Raw genomic sequence first — 19,869 nt, forward strand, 5'->3', positions numbered from 1 at the left:
GAATATAAAGGCAGCTCCAGCATCGCTCTGCAATGTGGATGAAGACATGGAGCTGGACACAGTCAGTCTCGTCTGCAATGTGTGAACCAAATTGACCCTTTTTTCACTCCGGCCGTCTAAACACTGCCTAAATTGGCAGCTTGCCATCCTTAGTTGCGTAATTGCAGATTTGAACGCATGTAGTGGTCATCTTTATATTCTAGAATGTCTGATTTCATGTGGATTGACTTAAATATCCCTTTATTAGTCAAAGTCCTCACATGCAATGCTACTTCCAGCTGTAACATTTGGACTTGGAAGCATTTTATGTGACAGTGTCAGCTGAAACATGGTGAGAGTTCACCCATAAAAGCAAAATCCGAGCAATTCTGCATATCTTTTTTTCAATATATTACTACTTTGACTCCTTTCATATGACACATTAAAAGCATTAAATATCCTCCATACTCTGGCAGTGAGGCGACTCATTTATCCCTTATTCATAGATGTGAACAACTGAATCCTCTTATTTGGCTCCATACTGTGTGGGAGCAACCGTTTGTCAGGGGTAGGAACCTTTTTTCTGTCAAGGGCTATTAGGATATTTATAACATCATTCGCAGGCATCCAAAACTATCAACTTAAAGAGGATCTTATGATATTTGATCAAACATTTAATTAACTCTCCCCCAATGTGATAACTGTAACTGTTTCTCTTTGGTGCGGCTGTGATGTTAGGTGGCATCGATGATGCCACTCACAACTGTTTTTCCAGGTTTGCGTCGGTCTGGGGCGCGGTCGACTCTGTAATAGGTTTTGTAAAGAGCTAATCACAGCAGTAAGTTGATCCAAACACACACAGATTTTATATTATACTGCATGTCTCCTCACAGTGGGAAATTCATCACTGCTCATGTAATATAGAACTCAAGCAGTGGGAGGTCTGCTGAATATACATAAAATGGGGATACACTGAGACTGCTCTATATACATCCCATAGGATACACTGAGACTGCTCTATATGCATTCCATAGGATACACTGAGACTGCCCTATATACATCCCATAGGATACACTGAGCCTGCTCTGTATACATCCCATAGGATACACTGAGACTGCCCTATATACATCCCATAGGATACACTGAGCCTGCTCTGTATACATCCCATAGGATACACTGAGCCTGCTCTGTATACATCCCATAGGATACACTGAGCCTGCTCTGTATACATTCCATAGGATACACTGAGACTGCCCTATATACATCCCATAGAATACACTGAGCCTGCTCTGTATACATCCCATAGGATACACTGAGCCTGCTCTGTATACATCCCATAGGATACACTGAGCCTGCTCTGTATACATCCCATAGGATACACTGAGCCTGCTCTGTATACATCCCATAGGATACACTGAGCCTGCTCTGTATACATCCCATAGGATACACTGAGCCTGCTCTGTATACATCCCATAGGATACACTGAGCCTGCTCTGTATACATCCCATAGGATACACTGAGCCTGCTCTGTATACATCCCATAGGATACACTGAGCCTGCTCTGTATACATCCCATAGGATACACTGAGCCTGCTCTGTATACATCCCATAGGATACACTGAGCCTGCTCTGTATACATCCCATAGGATACACTGAGCCTGCTCTGTATACATCCCATAGGATACACTGAGCCTGCTCTGTATACATCCCATAGGATACACTGAGCCTGCTCTGTATACATCCCATAGGATACACTGAGCCTGCTCTGTATACATCCCATAGGATACACTGAGCCTGCTCTGTATACATCCCATAGGATACACTGAGCCTGCTCTGTATACATCCCATAGGATACACTGAGCCTGCTCTGTATACATCCCATAGGATACACTGAGCCTGCTCTGTATACATCCCATAGGATACACTGAGCCTGCTCTGTATACATCCCATAGGATACACTGAGCCTGCTCTGTATACATCCCATAGGATACACTGAGACTGCTCTGTATACATCCCATAGGATACACTGAGACTGCTCTGTATACATCCCATAGGATACACGGAGACTGCGGCTGCTTTGTATACATCGCACAGGAGAGGTACACTGCTGCCTTCATCATTTGGATGGGAAGCACACAGCGCACTAACTCTGCCCACAAAGAATATCCTTGGACTGGGCAGTGTCAGGACATAATTCTTAGTTGCATGTGCAGTAGTGAATGCTGCATGTGCTTGCTAGCTGTGTAGGGACTAGAGGAGTTAAAGGGACATCACTGCCAGATGTTGTATGCACATTATTACATATTCTGAATTCTTTCATTTTTCATTAAGTTATAAAACAAGCAAACCCCCCTGAAAACACAAACTGCAAGCCCTAGCAACGCTTTGTCTATCCTCCACTTCACATAGTTTTGTATCCATCGCTTGCTAATTAAGCGGAGTAGACTTTTTCCTCTCGAGTTCCCCCTTCTCGACCAAGATAGATTATGCAGCTGATGGCTCTTGGCACACTTGACAGATTCATCCATCAACATGTTTCTGAAAATATTACGCTAATAATTATCTCTTTCTATCTAAATCATCATGTAGATTTTCTTCACTTGTATTTGAGAATTTCTCTGAAGTCTTAAACTGAATGTGAAAAAATACTGTTGAATAGGTTTTCAGGTTGTATAATTTAGCCATTCACATCAATGTCAGCTACATGACACTTCTTATTAATCATCTTCTGTATGGTGCTAGAATAGTGCCCATTGGGAACCTGTACTAGAAGATGACTTCCTTCATCTATATATATAAGCAAAGTATTCCTACATGGACACTATAGTTTAAACAAACTTTGCATAAATCAGTAATGCCGGAAAATATATGAAACTGTGATGTATGCCATCCGAGAAATCTGCCTCTTTCTCCACTTATGATCCTCTTCTTCTTTTGCTCACTCTGCCACCTGAACGCTCCAACCAGTCAAAGAAACAGCTGAACTATGTCAAGTTTAAAGCAAGACCGACTTAATGAGGTGGTCCAATGAAAACAAGTCATGACTTATCCACAGGCCAAGTGGTAACTGGCTGATCTCTTATCGTCTCACCACTGGGACCTGCACCAACTGGCAGATCGGGTAAATTTTATCCCTGTTAGAAAATGACGCAACTGGTCGAACTCCTGACTGGCGCTCCATTCATTCTGAGGCTGATGGAAAAAGTCTAGTGCAGTACCTGGCAGTCCCATAGACAACGAATGGAGCAGTGGTAGACCATGTGCACTGCTGCTCCCTTCCAACTGGGATAAATTCCTCTCCTTCTGTTGATCATTGCAGTTCCCAGCCTTCAGACCCCTACTTATGAACAAGTTGATGGGTAATAACTTGTTTTAAACTGACAACACCTTTTTAAAGCTCAGTTTACAGAGCATATTGAAGTGAATAGAGAAGGGAAGGAGCGATAGTGAGAAACCAGCACAGAAACATGGTGCTGCAACTTTTTAGCAAGTTTATGCCATGGCTAGATTCTCAGCTACTGTTCAGTACTGTATTGCAATATCTTCCATGCCTCTGCTTCATTGTGCTACCTTAAGAAAATGAGAGCAGAAACCCCTATTTGTGTATGGGAGACATCACAGAAAAAAGTCTTCACCCACTAGCTCTGTCCATTGCAAATTAGAGAGCCTGCAGAGAAGAAAACTGATGAATAATACACTATTCCACAGGCACGCACTGCATCTTCATGTGAAAAGTTACTTGAAAGTATTGTTAAGGTTTTCCCTGCTCATGCTCTGAATATTAGCTTTTTTAGCTAATAATTACCCCCTTCCCCACCCCATCTACTGTTACAATTGGTGTGAAAACAAGTTGTGCAAAACGTTTGCTTCTTTTCAAAGCTTTTATGGCATGTGTAAAACCAAGACATTGGTGCCAAAAGTGATGCCTAAGGATCCACTGGCTGCTCATTATCATTACAATGAGGCACATGGCTAGTACTGGTTGAGTTTTTTTTTTCTTTGCATACCAGGCTTGCTTTTAGTTTTTCACAAGAGTTCAGTGCTGGGAGAAGTTGCAATGATTTCACTTAAAAGGCTTAACGGTAATCTTTCCCAGCCTTTAACCCCCCCCCCCCACAATAGAATACACGACCTTGTAAGTTTTGAAAATACATGTGGTTCGATGGTGATGTTTGGCCCCAAAGAATTTCTCCTGCTCTGAGATCATGTTCTGAGAGTGTATTTTAATTGTCAGAAGTGAATTTGGGGGTGTATCAATTCCATTAGTGCATTAGTCCTCTAGATTGTGCCTCGCCTTGCTCCACCTCCCTCCTTGATTGACAGCTCCACTTTTTGCTGTTAGACACTTGGCTGGCAGACGGTAAAACTGTTAATCGAGAGGAGCAATGGATCTGTGCACTGACACCCCCTATGCAATTCTAGACTCATGAGGAAATACTTTCTGAATTGGATTTCTCAGCACTAGAGAACCCCTTTTGGGATGTACAAGTATCAGATCTCTTTTTTTAAATATCCACAAGGCCGTGTATTTTGTTGGTCTAAATTTTAGAGGTTGACGACCGATTCCCTTTAAATCGATTCTTCATCAATCAGAATGGTAATAAAAAAAAGTTTAGATGCCAGTTGACCTCTGTGACCACCACTGTTACTGAGTTCAAGGGGTATTTAATCCTCATTTTCAGCTGAAGAGGACGACAAGCGTTTTCTCTAATGAAATTAATTGGGGGAACCTGCTTTAATGTTTTTGGACACGTACTCCTGTGTTTGGTTTAGGAGGTGTGGCGGCTTAATCACTTAGTTACGTTAATTTTTTTAGATTTGTCATTCGTGTATCAAAATGAAATATTTGTCGCGCTCTGTAGATATTTGGCGCTGTCATCATGTCTGTGATCACAGGGGTTGTTCTTCTCCATTAATTAATAAAGCTGAAATACCAAGATCTACCATCTAATACGATAGTCGTCTTCTAGGCTTATCTGAGCAGCCGTATTCTGGACTCCGGCTCCTTACCCCTCACATTTCATTCTATGGATGGAGATTCTTTAATTTGTGCATGTCAATATGTATGCTTGTAAACAGGGCGATCTTCTAAAGTAAGGAGTCTGACGTACACGCGGGAGCCATTGAATCATAATTACCTGGCTCTGTAGACCATGGCGCCCTCCTTTACTCTGTAATTGAAATCTCATCACTGTTGAAAGTGAAGTGGAGATGTCATTTGTGATGCAGCGAGGGAAAATGACTGATACTGTTCCCAGTGAGTGCTGGGGAGTTCATTAGTACATCAACTCTCAGAAATCTGTCACCTTTGCTACTATTCTTTTATACATTTTTTTTATTTAACAGTACACTATATGGTATATTGGGAATACAATTGGGTCTTTGTGCGTAAAATTCAATAAACAGAAAATGTCTATATTTGATCAAGTATAGTTGTATCTGACTTGCCACCCAACAGATGCTCCATCAGATTGGCCAATTTTTTGCACCTTTTTTTAATCGCTTAGTAGGGTTTTTAGTGGAAAATGTCAGTTTCTACTTAGAGGATCTGTCTTCAGGTTAAAAAAGGCCATTTTATCGTATTCCATTCTATTTTTTTGTGTCTTTAAATCTACCATGTGGTTCCAGAGATATGGACCTTTATATTTAGAGCTGTATTTATGGTCTTTACAAGGGGTGGGTGCTCACCGGATTTTGTGGGCATGTCTTTAGGCTTCTCTGCATTATTTTACCGTGAGCCACGTTCCCTTGTAAAGACCATGAAAATAGCAATAAGTAAAAAGGCTTTTTATTTTTGGAACCATATAAAGGATTTAAGTAAGTAAATTAAAAAAACAGATTAGTCAGGGGGGCAGTGAGAATATAATAAGACCCCAAACTAGTCACTTTTGACCCCGTAATGGGTCTTTTTAATTCAAGGAGAGTATGTGGTTTCCTGTATACACTATTTTATATTATGACATTGCTTTGGTTGTGTGGGCAATTCAACCAATCTAATAAATTATGGGAAAATGTATCTTGTGAATTGATCTGAAAGCTCTTCCCATTTGTAGAGTTAACTATGGGGTACACATTAGGAAATATTTTGTTAATTTCTGCTTGTTGTGCTGACACACTTATTGTTTTTTTTCAGTGCATGCAAGACATGGGAAACACAAAAGCCAGGCTGCTATATGAAGCTAATCTTCCTGAAAACTTCAGAAGACCTCAAACAGACCAGTATCCTTTTTATAAGTTGTTTCTGTACTGGCGTCTTATTCTTTTGTAAAGGATTCTCACTACATTTGTGTATATTTGCATGATTGACCTCTCGGTGCCTTTGTAGTTGTAGCTGCTTTGAATTATATGCTTTCCTTTTTAGATACATTTCCTAATTTATTCTATACTTGGGTAGGTACTTAACAAAACCATATATTGTGTTGAAGGGATTGTCCAGTACTAGGACAACCCCTTCTCAATTGCTATAAATCCCCCTTATAAAATAACCGCCCATACTCCCCCCTCGGTGCCACTTCAGTGAGGACAGCACCGCCTGCAACCGATCAGCACCTTCACTTTCTTCAGAAGAAACGGACACCCCTAGGAAGTAAGAGCTACTACTGCTCTGACTTCCTCCAGATGTTACATCCGAAGGAAGCGGGGGTGAAGTGGCTACTGATTGGCTGCAGGGCATGTGTGACGTTATTCTGTCCTGAGAGATCAGGTGCGGAAGTCGCTGGAGTGGCGCAGGCACCGGAGGTGAGTATAGGCTGTTTTTGTTTTATAAAGGGAAATCTAGCCATTGAGAAGGAGTTGTCAGGGTAGTGGACAAGCCGTTTATGGGATTAAAAACTTCAGTGTGTCCTGAAAAACAAAACTTTTTAGAATCATTGTTCTTTTTTTCCATTTCACCACACAACCATTTTTGATTCAGTAAACTAAAAAGTACAATGAAAAACACAAACTCTTTGTTGACCAATAGGTATAAAAAAGGCACTTGGAAGGTGAGCGTGAAAAAATAAAGGGCAAGAAAATGAAAATTAGCTGCAATGGGTAAGGATTACAGTGATTCTGTTCTGAATTCCGCTATTCTTAGGACTTCGGAATTGCACATCAGCGTTGGGAGAAGTTCAGAAGTGATGGGCTTTAACCCTCTCACGTTGTCATGTATTATATTTGCATAGTGAGGACATATGGGATGATATAAAATAGGCTGCCCTTTGATTCTAGCCATATTTGCCGCTCGTCTTGTGTTGTCTAAGCTGTAATCATGTACTTTCCCTTCAGTTGTGGGTCGGGACCTTGTGATTACCTCATTTGTAATTCACAAAGGTGGATGATTTAGACTCCTGCAGAGAAGGGTGATCCTGCCATAGAAAGGTCACATTCTGAAGAGTTTGTGTTATTAAAGGGCTGATTGCTTATCACAATTGCCATTTATATACTCGAGCTGCCATGCTTGCGGAGCTTGAACGTCAGATGACCAAAACCCACCCCACCCTAGATGGCATCATCTAAATAGTCAAGATGTTACTGTTAACGGGCCCTGAGCGCTCCTGGAGTAATTTACCTCTCCAGCACTTGATAATCTAACTAAAATGAAAGTAATTTCATATGTTGGGATGGAATAGAATAATTTCTCTTGTGGGATGCAGTTAATTATAGTCCGTACATACCATTAAATGACAAATGATAGTTTTACATTAAGCTCTCCATTATTAGGATTTCAGGTCTTATCGCAAAATTTTAATTACTTTAGTTTCCCGAGATCTATTGTGCAGCAGACCTAATCAACAGTTCTGCTCCTTTGAGGTTGTTTGATCTTTTCAAAGTTGCTCTGTTGTCAATGGAATGTGCCTGCAAATGTGAGATTTACTTCACTATGATTTACTCTTCTATGGGGCTAAATGGTAATTTAATTGTCTGCACACTCGTTATGTTCAGCCGAAGACAAAATGCATATTTAATCAGCGCTCCAGCTCGAATTAAAATGTGAGCGCTGTGTGCCACCTAACCTTCCCCATAGGCCTCATGCTAATTTCATTGTTGGGGTGAACAGGAAAATGGTAAAGCTGACTTTTCTCTCTCTCTCCCTTATACTTTGTATTCAGGTTAGTTAACTCCTGTTTGAGATAAATGCTTACTTTATCACTGCTTCATTATTATAAAGAATAAGTTCCAATATGACTAAGTGTTGGAGGCCAACAGGTACAATATATATATATATCATAGGAATGACTGAACTCTGCATTAAATTTGAGTGCTGGATATTTCCAGGACTCTATCAAGAGATACTAGGTACAAGGTTGTGAACCTGCTAGGCGAGAAGGCCGGTGTTCTTTGTGTGATGTCCTTTGTTTTAGTGATAAAGTAAAGGTTGCATCTACATATGGAATGAGTATAGGCCCTCCAGCCTCCTGGATGATACAGGTACACACACCTTCTGTGGTGAACTTGAATACAGATCCTGTTTTTGTGTCCTAGTGTAATCTACATATGTACACTGCCCCTGTGGATTTGGATTGTATACCATTGCTCCTGAGGTAGACATCCTGTCTCCAGCCTATGGATATGTATATTGGTGCACAATGCTTTTGATGAACATCTTGGGGCCAGCCCAAATTGAGTTGAACCTACACAAGGACTTTCTTCCAGAAGTACAAGAGTGCCATCTGCAGGAAGGTGTTGACCAATGCAGCCAATGACAATGCTCATACTACCCTGAAGATGATTGGATATTTGCCACAGAAGATACCGGAGAAGAAGGGCGGAGTCGTGGGTTGTATGTGGGTGTGGATGTGAAATTTTTAGTATAAATGAAGTAGAGTCAAGACTATCTCTCTCTCTCTCTCTGCCATGAAGGATCATTGCTAAGTATACTTATAATTGTATTTGTATTTTCTCTAATTAGAGGACATTGAAGAAAGGTTCTATTGTGAAATTGTTGATTGAATTGCCTTATTATTATCTTATTTTTCTTGTTATTAAACATCTGTATTATTTTCCCAAACTTGAGTTATTGATTATATAGGAAAGGTTCAGGACAGGAAATAGAAAGGGAAATCACCACCTACACTAAGTGATGGCCGAAAAAAGGCAGATTTCTCAATAAAGGACCTCCATTATAAGGAGGAGTGCAGGCAACATACAGAGGCCAAAACAGCCAGGGAGATTCCTGCATCATTTTCCTGCCTTGTTAACAAAATGACAGAATAGTTCTGGTGCTTTTCTCAGGCTATGTACACATGGCGTCCTTTAGATGGCGGTGAACAGCCAGGTTTTCCCAGGTGAAGCCACTTCAGTGTGTGATTGTATCTTTGAGCTTTGGGCAGCGCAGACTGAGCTACCGTATTCCTCTTTTACTCCATCGTTTTCTAATAATTCTATTTTTTAGTCTTACTGGTGTTGAACCTCTTTGTTCAATTACTGGTGTGATACAATGCAATACTTCACTTATAACACCTTATTTAAATGTTAATGATTTAACTAAATGTAGTAATTTTGAAACCTGATGACCACAGTCTAAAGCCTATTTCACACAACTGAAATTCATGGTCCAAGTACTGACTAAATGTCACACAAGGTGTGGGAAAGACTAAGTGCAACATGAAGGGAAGAGGGGAAGGGAGCGCAGACACTAGGGAAAGGGGGAGTGGAGACCTCCTAGGCTGATCTGATATCACCCTGTCACCCCTAATGTCCCTATATTGGTTCCTCACCAATCGCTGCACAGGAACCTAAACCCTCTATTTCCCTAGAGCTTTGCCCTGGATAGGGAAGGGGGGGTGAGCACTAGTCATTCCTCACTAACAACTAAAGACAACAAGGGAGACAAACACGGGGAAAAGTAACTTGGCTTGAGCTGACTTCAGAGAGATTATACCACACATCCTCCTAGCACAAGAGAGCAAGTAAACAGATTGCCGTAGCTTCAAGCCTACACAAGGGAACATGTGAATATCACCTGCGCCTCCCTGTAGCAAACAAAGTATTTAGACACCCAGGCCTGGGTGTCAAATAGCAGGAGGGAGGTAGCCGCTGGGTCCTAGAGTGATACAGATCTAAGAAGGCATCTGTAATGCCAGACGAAGAGATCTTCTGCAACCAACTGCAGGGTGACTCACATCTGACACACCCATGACACAAAGATGTCTGGACCACCTGTTGGTCTGCTGACCCTGAATTTAACTGGCATCTAGGCATATAAAAAGGTTGTGGAGTTCGGGTCAGGACACCCACGGCCTGTCTATACATGAATGTCAGATACATGAAACTGGTCAAGGGGGAAAGTTTGGCATGAGACATTTTAAAAGTAAAATTTCTCGATTCTTGTCGATCTAGAAGTCTCGTTTAAAAAAAATAAATAAATTGAAAAAGTGTATGCACGCAGGACAAATCTGCTGCTTATACGACCTGTGTGCATATACCATGAAACAGGGAAATGATTTATTCCATGACAGGATTTGTTGCACCTGTACTTTTTTTTTTTTTTTCCGAAGTCCAAATTTTGTCAATAAACCTAAAAAACTCAATCACCACTTTATCAACTATATTAAACCTCATTAATTCCAATAGCTAATCAGTGAAATGTGTGAGGCTACACACTGAATGAAAGAATGCATAAATGAAATGGTAATGAATTTTAACATGTGCAAATTTTTTTTCTCATAAGCGATAAGCTGCCACGAGAGTTGTCTGGTAACAGCTTTCTTCCATTCAAAATACATGCACCTTATGCTGCAAACGCTAGGGCTAGCGGCTTGTACATCCTTAAGAGTGTGTTCACACTGCGTCTATTTTCGGTGGTCAAAAGTGAGGATGATGAAAGCGAATGTGTGGACATGGAAATTGTCATCAAATGAATTTTTGATTATAATATCTTTGCGCTCTACCCCTCCCCAGTTTATTTATTCTCTTGAATTAGGGAAAACATTTTTATAGCGTTTTATTCAATTGTTATTAAATATATTTTTATGAAAACTATGCCAACTCATGATCTTAATAAAATAATAAAAACCTCAACTTCCCATGCAATTGATATATTTTGTTCCCATGACACTTGCAAACCCTTTGTAATAATCTTATTCTACTTCTCAGAACTTGGTCACCAGGTAATTAATAAAACGTGATTGGCTCAAATACTTTAACGTTGCCTTTGTCACTAGTTAAGAGCAGTGACACAAAAGCCCAGAGGATGGTACAAACAGGCTGCGGTCATGAAACGGGAAAGAAATATTGTTTGCAGCTATGAAACCCCTGACAATTTATAAGAATTTAGCTTGAAGGGTATAGGCTGCTTGAAATAATCGTTTTTTCTTACCTTATCTTCTGGTTTTCAGTTTTTACAAACTTTAAACGTTGTAACATCTAGAATATTTATCCTTTAAGCACACTTATTATTCGTTCTCTAAATCTTCAGACACTGCAATTTTTACATTTTAGTTTACAAAGATTATAGCGATTGAGGAGTGTATCCCAATTATGTGTTTTTCATTTTGCTATAAGATGTATTTGTGTCACTGACGTGTCAGATGTTTTCTTTTCATGACCATTAGATGCCAGAAGTTATAACCTTCTGGGGTCCAGGTGCTGAGACCCACTCTGCCCGGGGTCTATGCCCCACTCTGCCCGGGGTCTATGCCCCACTCTGCCCGGGGTCTATGCCCCACTCTGCCTGGGGTCTATGCCCCACTCTGCCCGGGGTCTATGCCCCACTCTGCCCGAAGTAGACCCTCATTCTTCAAAAGCATGTTGCTTCCCAACCTCCCCACTTCTGAGTTGCTGGGGGGGCGGGCGCTTCTGCTTGACTGACAGTTTAGGCTAGCTGCATTGTTGCACTTAACTGATGAGCTGTGTGAGTTCAATGGTGCTATATCAGGCTGTTTTGTACCTCTGTAGTCCTGGAAGAGCAGTGAGACGGAGAGTTGAGGAGCTAACTGTGGGCTTCAGCAATCCTGACCTGTCTCAGTGCAGTGCTTACAAGCTCCTTAACAAAAAGCTTGTAAGTATTGCCGGTGTTCAGCCCCTGCTGCTACACCGCATCATGGCCGGCCTATTTGACAATGAGCAGTAAACAATAAAAACGAGAACTGGGCCAATTAATAGAAAATTGCAAAGTTGCTTGTTTTTACAAGCACTTTGCAATTTTACTGATGTATAAAGATGGGAAAAACCACTTTGTGTGCCTTTTCCTTCTCTATACATAACAAGATATTTTTTGCATTTCATGTACATGTGTTGTCAAGGTCATTTTGTAGAATATAAACAATTGCATGTCGCTTGAGGCACAGTAATTGGATGTTTATTAAGAAGGCATTAGGGATTACTGGCAAGAAATTAAAATTCTAGTCTCTGATCATTATTGTAATAGAGGTAATATTTGGTTTCTAAGTTGGATCCTGAGGGCGCAGGAATATGGTCAAAAGGGCTTTACCCCCCTGAGTTTCTAATAAATTAAACAGAAATAGGTCGAATCTCTCAGGTATGGTCACACAGGGTGGCGTGTATGTGAGTATATGTATGTATTGTGACAGTCACTGGTGTTATATGTGAGGGGAGGTATGTTTCACCACACCTGCTAGCTTTATTGAACTGAACCTACAACTTTTCTCCAGCATGTTATATGTTGGGGGGTTAAATCAACATTGTGAAGGGATTAGTTTTGGGTGAATGACATAGAGACTGGAGGGAAGTCATTCACCACACCTCCACCTCCGGTTGTGGCTGAGCAAGGTTAAATGCTCAGTCACTGTTTTTTTTTTCTGCTGTTGGAGTTTGGAGAGGGAAGTCTCCAGACTGCAGAGTTTCAGCTCAAGAGGAGCTGAAGTTTGCTGCAAAGTGGTGCAGGCGAACCCGCACACATATTGACTGTTGTTTGTCTTTTCTTTTTACCTTTATGCCAGCAAGGCTGAGTTTTATTTTGCTGTACAATGTCCATTTTAGGACATGTTCAGATACCAAAATCAAACATCAGAATGATGTCAGTTTGAGGCTAAATGCTCTGTCTGACAAGTGATTCTGACAACTGTAATAATAATAATAAAAGAAAGTCACTGTTCGCTGATGGGACTTGAACCCAAAATTCTGTGTCCAGAAGCCAGTGCACTAACCACTGAGCTATAAACTCAGTTGAAGAAACCTAGGAGTTCCATTTGGTCATATGATTTTCAGTGCAAACCTGTCTGAAATTGATTGGGACTTATGCACAGACTGCAAGCAAGTCAAATTCAAATGATGTTTGATTTTGATGTGTGATTCTGATGTGTGACTTTCTTCAAACATCAGAATCACAATGACTTTTAGTCACCCTAAGTATTTTCATGGTTGATCTCATAAGACAAGAAAAGCTGCCAGTTACTATCACTTGACTGGAAAGCTCAATGGTAAGACATCAGCCTCTGCAACTACAGTGTCAGGGTTAAAATCCCAATAGAAATATATATATTTTTTTAATTACGCCTATTTAGCACACAAACTACACGGGTGTTTTACTTTTAATATCTGACCAGGGATTTGAACTCAGAACGTCTACTCTCTGAGGCAAGAGAGTTACCATTCTGCCATAAGCTCAAGTAATGCTGCCAGATGGTTTTTCTTGTTTTATGAGATTTACTATGCAATACTCATGGTGTCTGGAAGTCCTTCTGATTTTGATTCTGATGTGTGAAGAAAGTCAGGTATCAAACTCATTCATCAAACTCATACATCATTTGAATTTGCTTTGGACAATGTCTGTGTGAAAGTCCTGATTGCACTGAAAATAATATAACCAAGTAGAATGCCTATTTTTTTTTTAATGAGAGTATAGCTCAATGGTAAGTGTGCTGACTGTGAAACATATGCTTTTTGGTTCAAGTCCCAGTAAGGACACTCAACTTTTTATTATTAATTATTATTACTAATAAATTATTATTATTATTATTCTTTCAAACCAAAACTGTGTGACATGTATGCTTTACCATTAAACTGTAGGTTCATTATTTGATTATTTAGGTAGTGATATATAATAATAATTGCATAGCAAAAGTAAATTGCAGCCAGTTCTTGGGTGGATGGAAAGAACATTTCTTTATTGTAAATTTTTATCATTCGACCCCTTTAAGAAATTATGCAAATGTACAGTCACTTGGAAATAGATATGTAGAAAATTAGTGCCTCCCAATTTACTTTGGCTATGTAATTTACCTTGAAAATAGTCAGTGTGTCTGAAACTCTTAACACGTCAGGATGACAATCAGAATGTCAGATATTAAAACACCCGTGTAGTTTGTGTGCCAAATAGGCATAATTAAAAAAAAATAAAATAATATTCCTATTCGCATTTGAACCCTGACACTGTAGTTTCAGAGGCTGGTGCCTTACCATTGAGCTTTTCCAGTCAAGTGATAGTAACTGGCAGCTTTTCTTGTCTTATGAGATGAGATCAACCATGAAAATACTCAGGGTGACTAAAAGTCATTGTGATTCTGATGTTTGAAGAAAGTCACACATCAGACTCGCACATCAAAATCAAACATCATTTGAATTTGGCTTACTTGCAGTCTGTGCATAAGTCCCAATCCATTTCAGACAGGTCTGCACTGAAAATCCTATAACCAAATAGAACTCCAAGGTTTCTTCAACTGAGTTTATAGCTCAGTGGTTAGTGCACTGGCTTCTGGACACAGAATTTTGGATTCAAGTCCCATCAGCGAACAGTGACTTTTTTATTCATATTATTACAGATGTAAAAGTCACTTGTCAGACAGGGTAATTAGACTCAAACTCACATGATTCTTGATATATGATCATGTCCTAAAATGAACACTATATTGCTGAAGTCTGCAGTGCTTTATGAGACACACACACACACACACACACACACACACACACACACACACACACACACACACACACACACACACACACACACACACACACTGGGCCTCAGTGCTGTTCACTGATGAAAGTCGATTCATGCTGAGCAGAAATGGCCACCAACGGTTTTGGAGACGTCAAGGAGAGCGTCTTTCGTTCTTTCTTTTTTTCTCTCTTTTTCTCTCGCACTCTGTCGAATTGAATTTTTAGGGACATTTTTTAGGATTAAAAGAAAATTGCTAATCTCTATTCCTAAACATAGACAACAATCTGTTTTTGTTTATAATGGAAAACATTGTAACGTGTGTGATATGTAAATACTTTTTTGTATTGTTATATAAAATATTGGTAAAATGCTCTATTTTTATTTTCTATTAATAATTGATAGGGGATAGCAAGTTTTAAGCCTAGGTGAAGAACAGCCCATCCACACTTCTGTAGTATAATTGCTATTTATTTTCACAGTATATACATTGTGAATAATTTTTTTATTACTTTAGTTCTGGTTTTTTTTTCACCAAATCACTATATTTGATTTCTGTTGCATCAGTTTTCTGCTTTTCCATGGGATCAAAACATGGGTTCTTTTTATTTCTTTTTCAAAGCAGTCTCTGACGCTTCTGTTCTAGCTAGAGGATATTTTGTCCTATTTAATATTCTTGTAGATGAAGTATAGATTTTTTTTTTCTTCTTTAGCCCCAAATCATGAAAGTTTCAGAATACAATTGAGTTTTTGTGATTAAACTTAAATGCAAAGGAAAAAATCGTATAATGCCTAAATTCAGTGACTTCCATAATCAGATGCTGCTCCCCTAAGAAAACAGATCACAAAACCTTCATCTACTGTTCTACAGTCTTTAAAAAGATGTGGTTTCTTTCCATTTGTATGCTTGCTATGTTCCGTTCTTGTTGATACAGCAAGTTAGAACAAATATTTTTTTATGGGCTTTGCTTTACATTTATATATTTATGCAGCGGAAGCCATTTACTTACTTGGACAATTCTGTACAACTGTAAAATTGCACTGGTTTTGTTTTGAAGGGAGTATTTAGGCACAAATGATGCATCGTGCACCCTTGGCGTGGCCGAGCAGTTCAGTGCAGCTTCGGACTTGTTCTCTATTGTTGCCCCCCCCCCCCTAATTCCTTGATTGACAGTTCTGGCTTATAGGAGCCATGAAGGGGGAGGGTGGTGATAGATGGAAACAGATGATTGGAAGGTGCACTGAACTGTTTGGCCCCGCCAAGGTTTCATTGAGCCTGTTTGAATAGTCATTTTGGGGGATAAGGGAGAATGATCAAAACTGATGTCAGTGGGGTCCAAATTGCTCTACCTTATCCCTTAGGCAAAGGTGGTCCTAAATCCACTGAAGTGTGGTCCAAACAGAATCCGACCCTTGTTGTCTGACTCATTACATGGAAAGAACAAGTAAGAAGAATAGGCAGAGATGGAAGCTTACGCTATAGAGTTAAACAGCAGAGGGGTCTAATCTGCTGCTGTAACTCCCTGTAATTAACTCCTGTCAGGAGGCCCACCACTTCAAGCCACTATCTAGCCACCATTTTTACACTATATTGTGATTTTGTGCTCGGGGGTGGGATATGATTTTTGTCCAAGGGTCCCCGTTAAGCCAGAGTTGCCCCTTATTTTCAACCCTGTACATCAATTATCAAATTGTCCCTTTTCAAAAGTATTGCCATTTATTTGAGGTAGTATTAAGCATATGTCAAATTGGCACCGTTCTGTGTTTAAAGGGGTTGTCTCATCTCCTTTAAAGGGATCCTGTCACCATGAAAATGCTCTCCAATCTGCAGGCAGCATGTTATAGAGCAGGGAAGCTGAGCAGATTGATATACGTAGTTTTGTGAGAAAAGATTCAGCATAATCTGTGACATCTTTCAATCTATGTGTACATTCAGAGATGACTGTCAATCACTGATAGGGACCGCCCACTTGACCAAAAATCCCAGGAAGAGCAGAACCGCCCACTGGACCAAAAATCCCAGGAAGAGCAGAGTGTTAAATTAAAATTCCAGTTATACTGAATCTTTTCTCATAAAACTATATATCCATGTGCTCCACTCCCCCTGCTTTATAACATGCTGCCTGCAGATTTCATGGTGAAAGGTTCTCTTTAATGGGTAAAATTGCAAACGTTGTAATTTACCACTTATTAAAATTCTTCTGTTTTGAAGAACCGAGAGGTTTTTAATTTTATTGCATACTGCTTGTTGCTTTGGTTACCGTCCACCTCTGTAGTGTATAAGCAATGGCCGGTCTCCTCGTCTATAGAACTTGGTAGCTCTGCTGTGAAGCTGCCCGGATTGCTGGATCCAGCCGCCTTCAGTAGCCCTGCGCTCCTCCGATGCTGCGGAGACTAATCAATGTCTGCTCTTGGCTTCTGAGAGCACAGAGTTCTGGCCATTGGCTTAACTATTGTGCTGGTCCTAACTGTCAATCATCAGGAGCGCTGCAAACGCTAGATAGCAGGGATCCGGAAGGCAGAGGAGTGTGGGGTGCTTCGGAAGAATGAACATGGGGAAAACCCATTTAAGACCACCAGTAACTTTGGCTGCAGCTAGTAAGATGCTGGGAAGAAAATCTTCTGTAATGGGCCACGTTCACACATTCAGTATTTGATCAGTACTTTACATCAGTATTTGTAAGCCAAAATCAGAAGTGGAACAATCAGAGGAGAAGTATAATAGAAACACGTCACCACTTCTGTATTTATCACCCACTCCTGGTTTTGGCTTACAAATACTGATGTGTAATACTGACCAAATACTGAACGTGTGAACGTGACCTTAGAGTTGTCTGTGAGCAGCTTAGGTCCTTCTCACTTTTGAAAAGGACATGCATGCTCAACCGATTAAAGTGTGCTGGACTATAGGGGAGAATGAAACATAAAAGTTTTGGCTGCTGTACTACAATAGTATAGTCGCATACCGCATACCGCATATTGCCTATTTTGTAACACAACATCACCTAGATAATGACATGTAGATAAAGTGAATTTAACAAATATTTTATTATTTCAAATTATCTGAAACAACTAGTGCATTATTTATCCATTCAGCAATGCCAAATCTTACAGTAAATCTTGGAGCCAAACCATGCTCTATTATTAATACCATTTCTATCATGTCGCCTTGTTATGCTTTTTCTACTTCATTGAATCCCTTGTATGTATTGGGAATATTTTTATCAAATCTCTGTAGGTGTTTATGTAAAGAATTACAATGTAAAGGGATTGGCAGAGGTTTTGTCTTTGTTTTTCCCTTTTTCATACACAAGATGACCATGCACATTAGATAACTACTACAGATCCTCTCTTCCTTTTGGCGTCAAAGCCCTTGCCCTATCTTGGATCTCCTCATACCTCTCTAATCGCACATTTAGCGTCTCCCACTCCCACACTACTTCCTCACCCTGCCCCCTCTCTGTTGGAGTCCATCAAGGCTCTGTTCTAGGACCCCTACTCTTCTCAATCTATACCCTTGGCCTGGGACAGCTCATAAAATCCCATGGCTTCCAGTACCATCTGTACGCTGATGACACCCAGATCTACCTCTCTGGCCCAGATGTCACCTCTCTGCTATCCAGAATCCCAGCATGTCTTTCAGCCATATCCTTCTCCTCTTGCTTCCTCTTACTCAATGTGGACAAAACTGAACTCCTCATCTTTCCCCCATCTCTCATATCTTTCCCACCTGATCTTTCCGTCACAATAAATGACATCACACTTTCCCTTGTACCGGCAGTCCGCTGCCTCGGAGTAACCCTTGACTCTGCCCTGTCCTTCAAACCCCACATCCAAGCTCTCGCAACCTTCTGTCGCCTCCAGCTCAAAAATATTTCCAGAATTTGTCCTTTCCTCAACCCTCAATCTACTAAACTGCCTGTGCATGCCCTCATCATCTCCTGCCTCGACTACTGCAACATCCTCTTCTGTGGCCTACCTGCTAACACTCTCGCACCCCTCCAGTCCATCCTCAACTCTGCTGCGCGACTGGTTCATCTATCGCCTCGCTACTCCTCTGCTATCCCCCTTTGCAAATCTCTTCACTAGTTCCCAGTTGCCCATACATCCAGTTCAAACTACTAACACTGACCTACAAAGCCATCCATAACCTCTCTCCTCCGTACATCTCTGAACTAATCTCCCAATATATTCCCTTATGTAAACTTCGGTCCTCCCAAGACCTCCTTCTCTCCTCCACACTCATTTGTTCCTCACCCAATCGCCTCCAAGATTTCTCCCGAATATCTCCCATCCTATGGAATTTTGTGCCTCAACATGTCCGAATATCTGCCACATTCGTATCCTTCAGACAGAACCTGAAAGCCCATCTCTTCAAGAAAGCTTACAACCTGCCATGACCTTGCCTGCTTCCACCTCAACACTGCAGCTACTGCAACACCCTCAACCTACTGTCTCCTTCCCTACCATCCTGTAGAATGTAAGCCCGCAAGGGCAGGGTCCTCTCCCCTCGGTCCCAGTCTATCATTGTTAGTTTGTTTACTGTAAGTGATATCTGTATTTGGTATGTAACCCCTCCTTATGTACAGCGCCATGGAATCAATGGCGCTATATAAATAAATAATAACTATTGACTGAGCGACTCTGATGGTAATGTTTCTTCCTTGAAAACAAAGGACTGGGCATATTGAACTCCATATGCTTGATCCATGTGTCTCCTGAAATCTGTCTTTGGGAGAAGAGTCGGGGACACCTCGATGAACATTACATGGTCGGCCTGTCCTGCCAGCAATCTACGGGTTCTGCTCACGTTCATCTGATGTGTATGGGCTCCTTTTACTATTACTTTACAACCAGCCGTTGCTTTTCCTTAATGAATTTATCAGATCAGTGGAGTTCTTTATCAGAGATAAATATGAAAGAAAGAAATACTATGACAAGAATGTGGCAACCACTATAAATGTAAGTATGCTGAAAATAAGTTATTGATCATTTCTCAGATTCTTCTAGCTACTTCTTGAAGCCAGTACCCAGTATGAGTAGAAGTACTTTCCTGATCTTTGTCCAGAGTA

The 19,869-nt window shown here is 40.6% G+C and overlaps 1 protein-coding gene across 2 annotated transcripts in view; it reads left to right on the top strand.

The window, feature by feature from the left end:
- The window catches only part of SMAP1 (small ArfGAP 1), a 287,543-nt gene that overhangs the window by 96,021 nt on the left and 171,653 nt on the right, over positions 1 to 19,869 (top strand). For both annotated transcript variants that reach the window (XM_073675510.1, XM_073675511.1), the window contains exons 3-4: positions 6,113 to 6,198; positions 19,684 to 19,759. In XM_073675510.1, coding sequence (XP_073531611.1) covers positions 6,113 to 6,198; positions 19,684 to 19,759 — 162 coding nt within the window. The remainder of the gene's footprint in view (positions 1 to 6,112; positions 6,199 to 19,683; positions 19,760 to 19,869) is intronic.

Source organism: Phyllobates terribilis, unplaced genomic scaffold (genome assembly GCF_046119375.1).
Source record: "Phyllobates terribilis strain yellow unplaced genomic scaffold, ASM4611937v1 Scaffold_3__8_contigs__length_932513732, whole genome shotgun sequence".
Taxonomy (NCBI): domain Eukaryota; kingdom Metazoa; phylum Chordata; class Amphibia; order Anura; family Dendrobatidae; genus Phyllobates; species Phyllobates terribilis.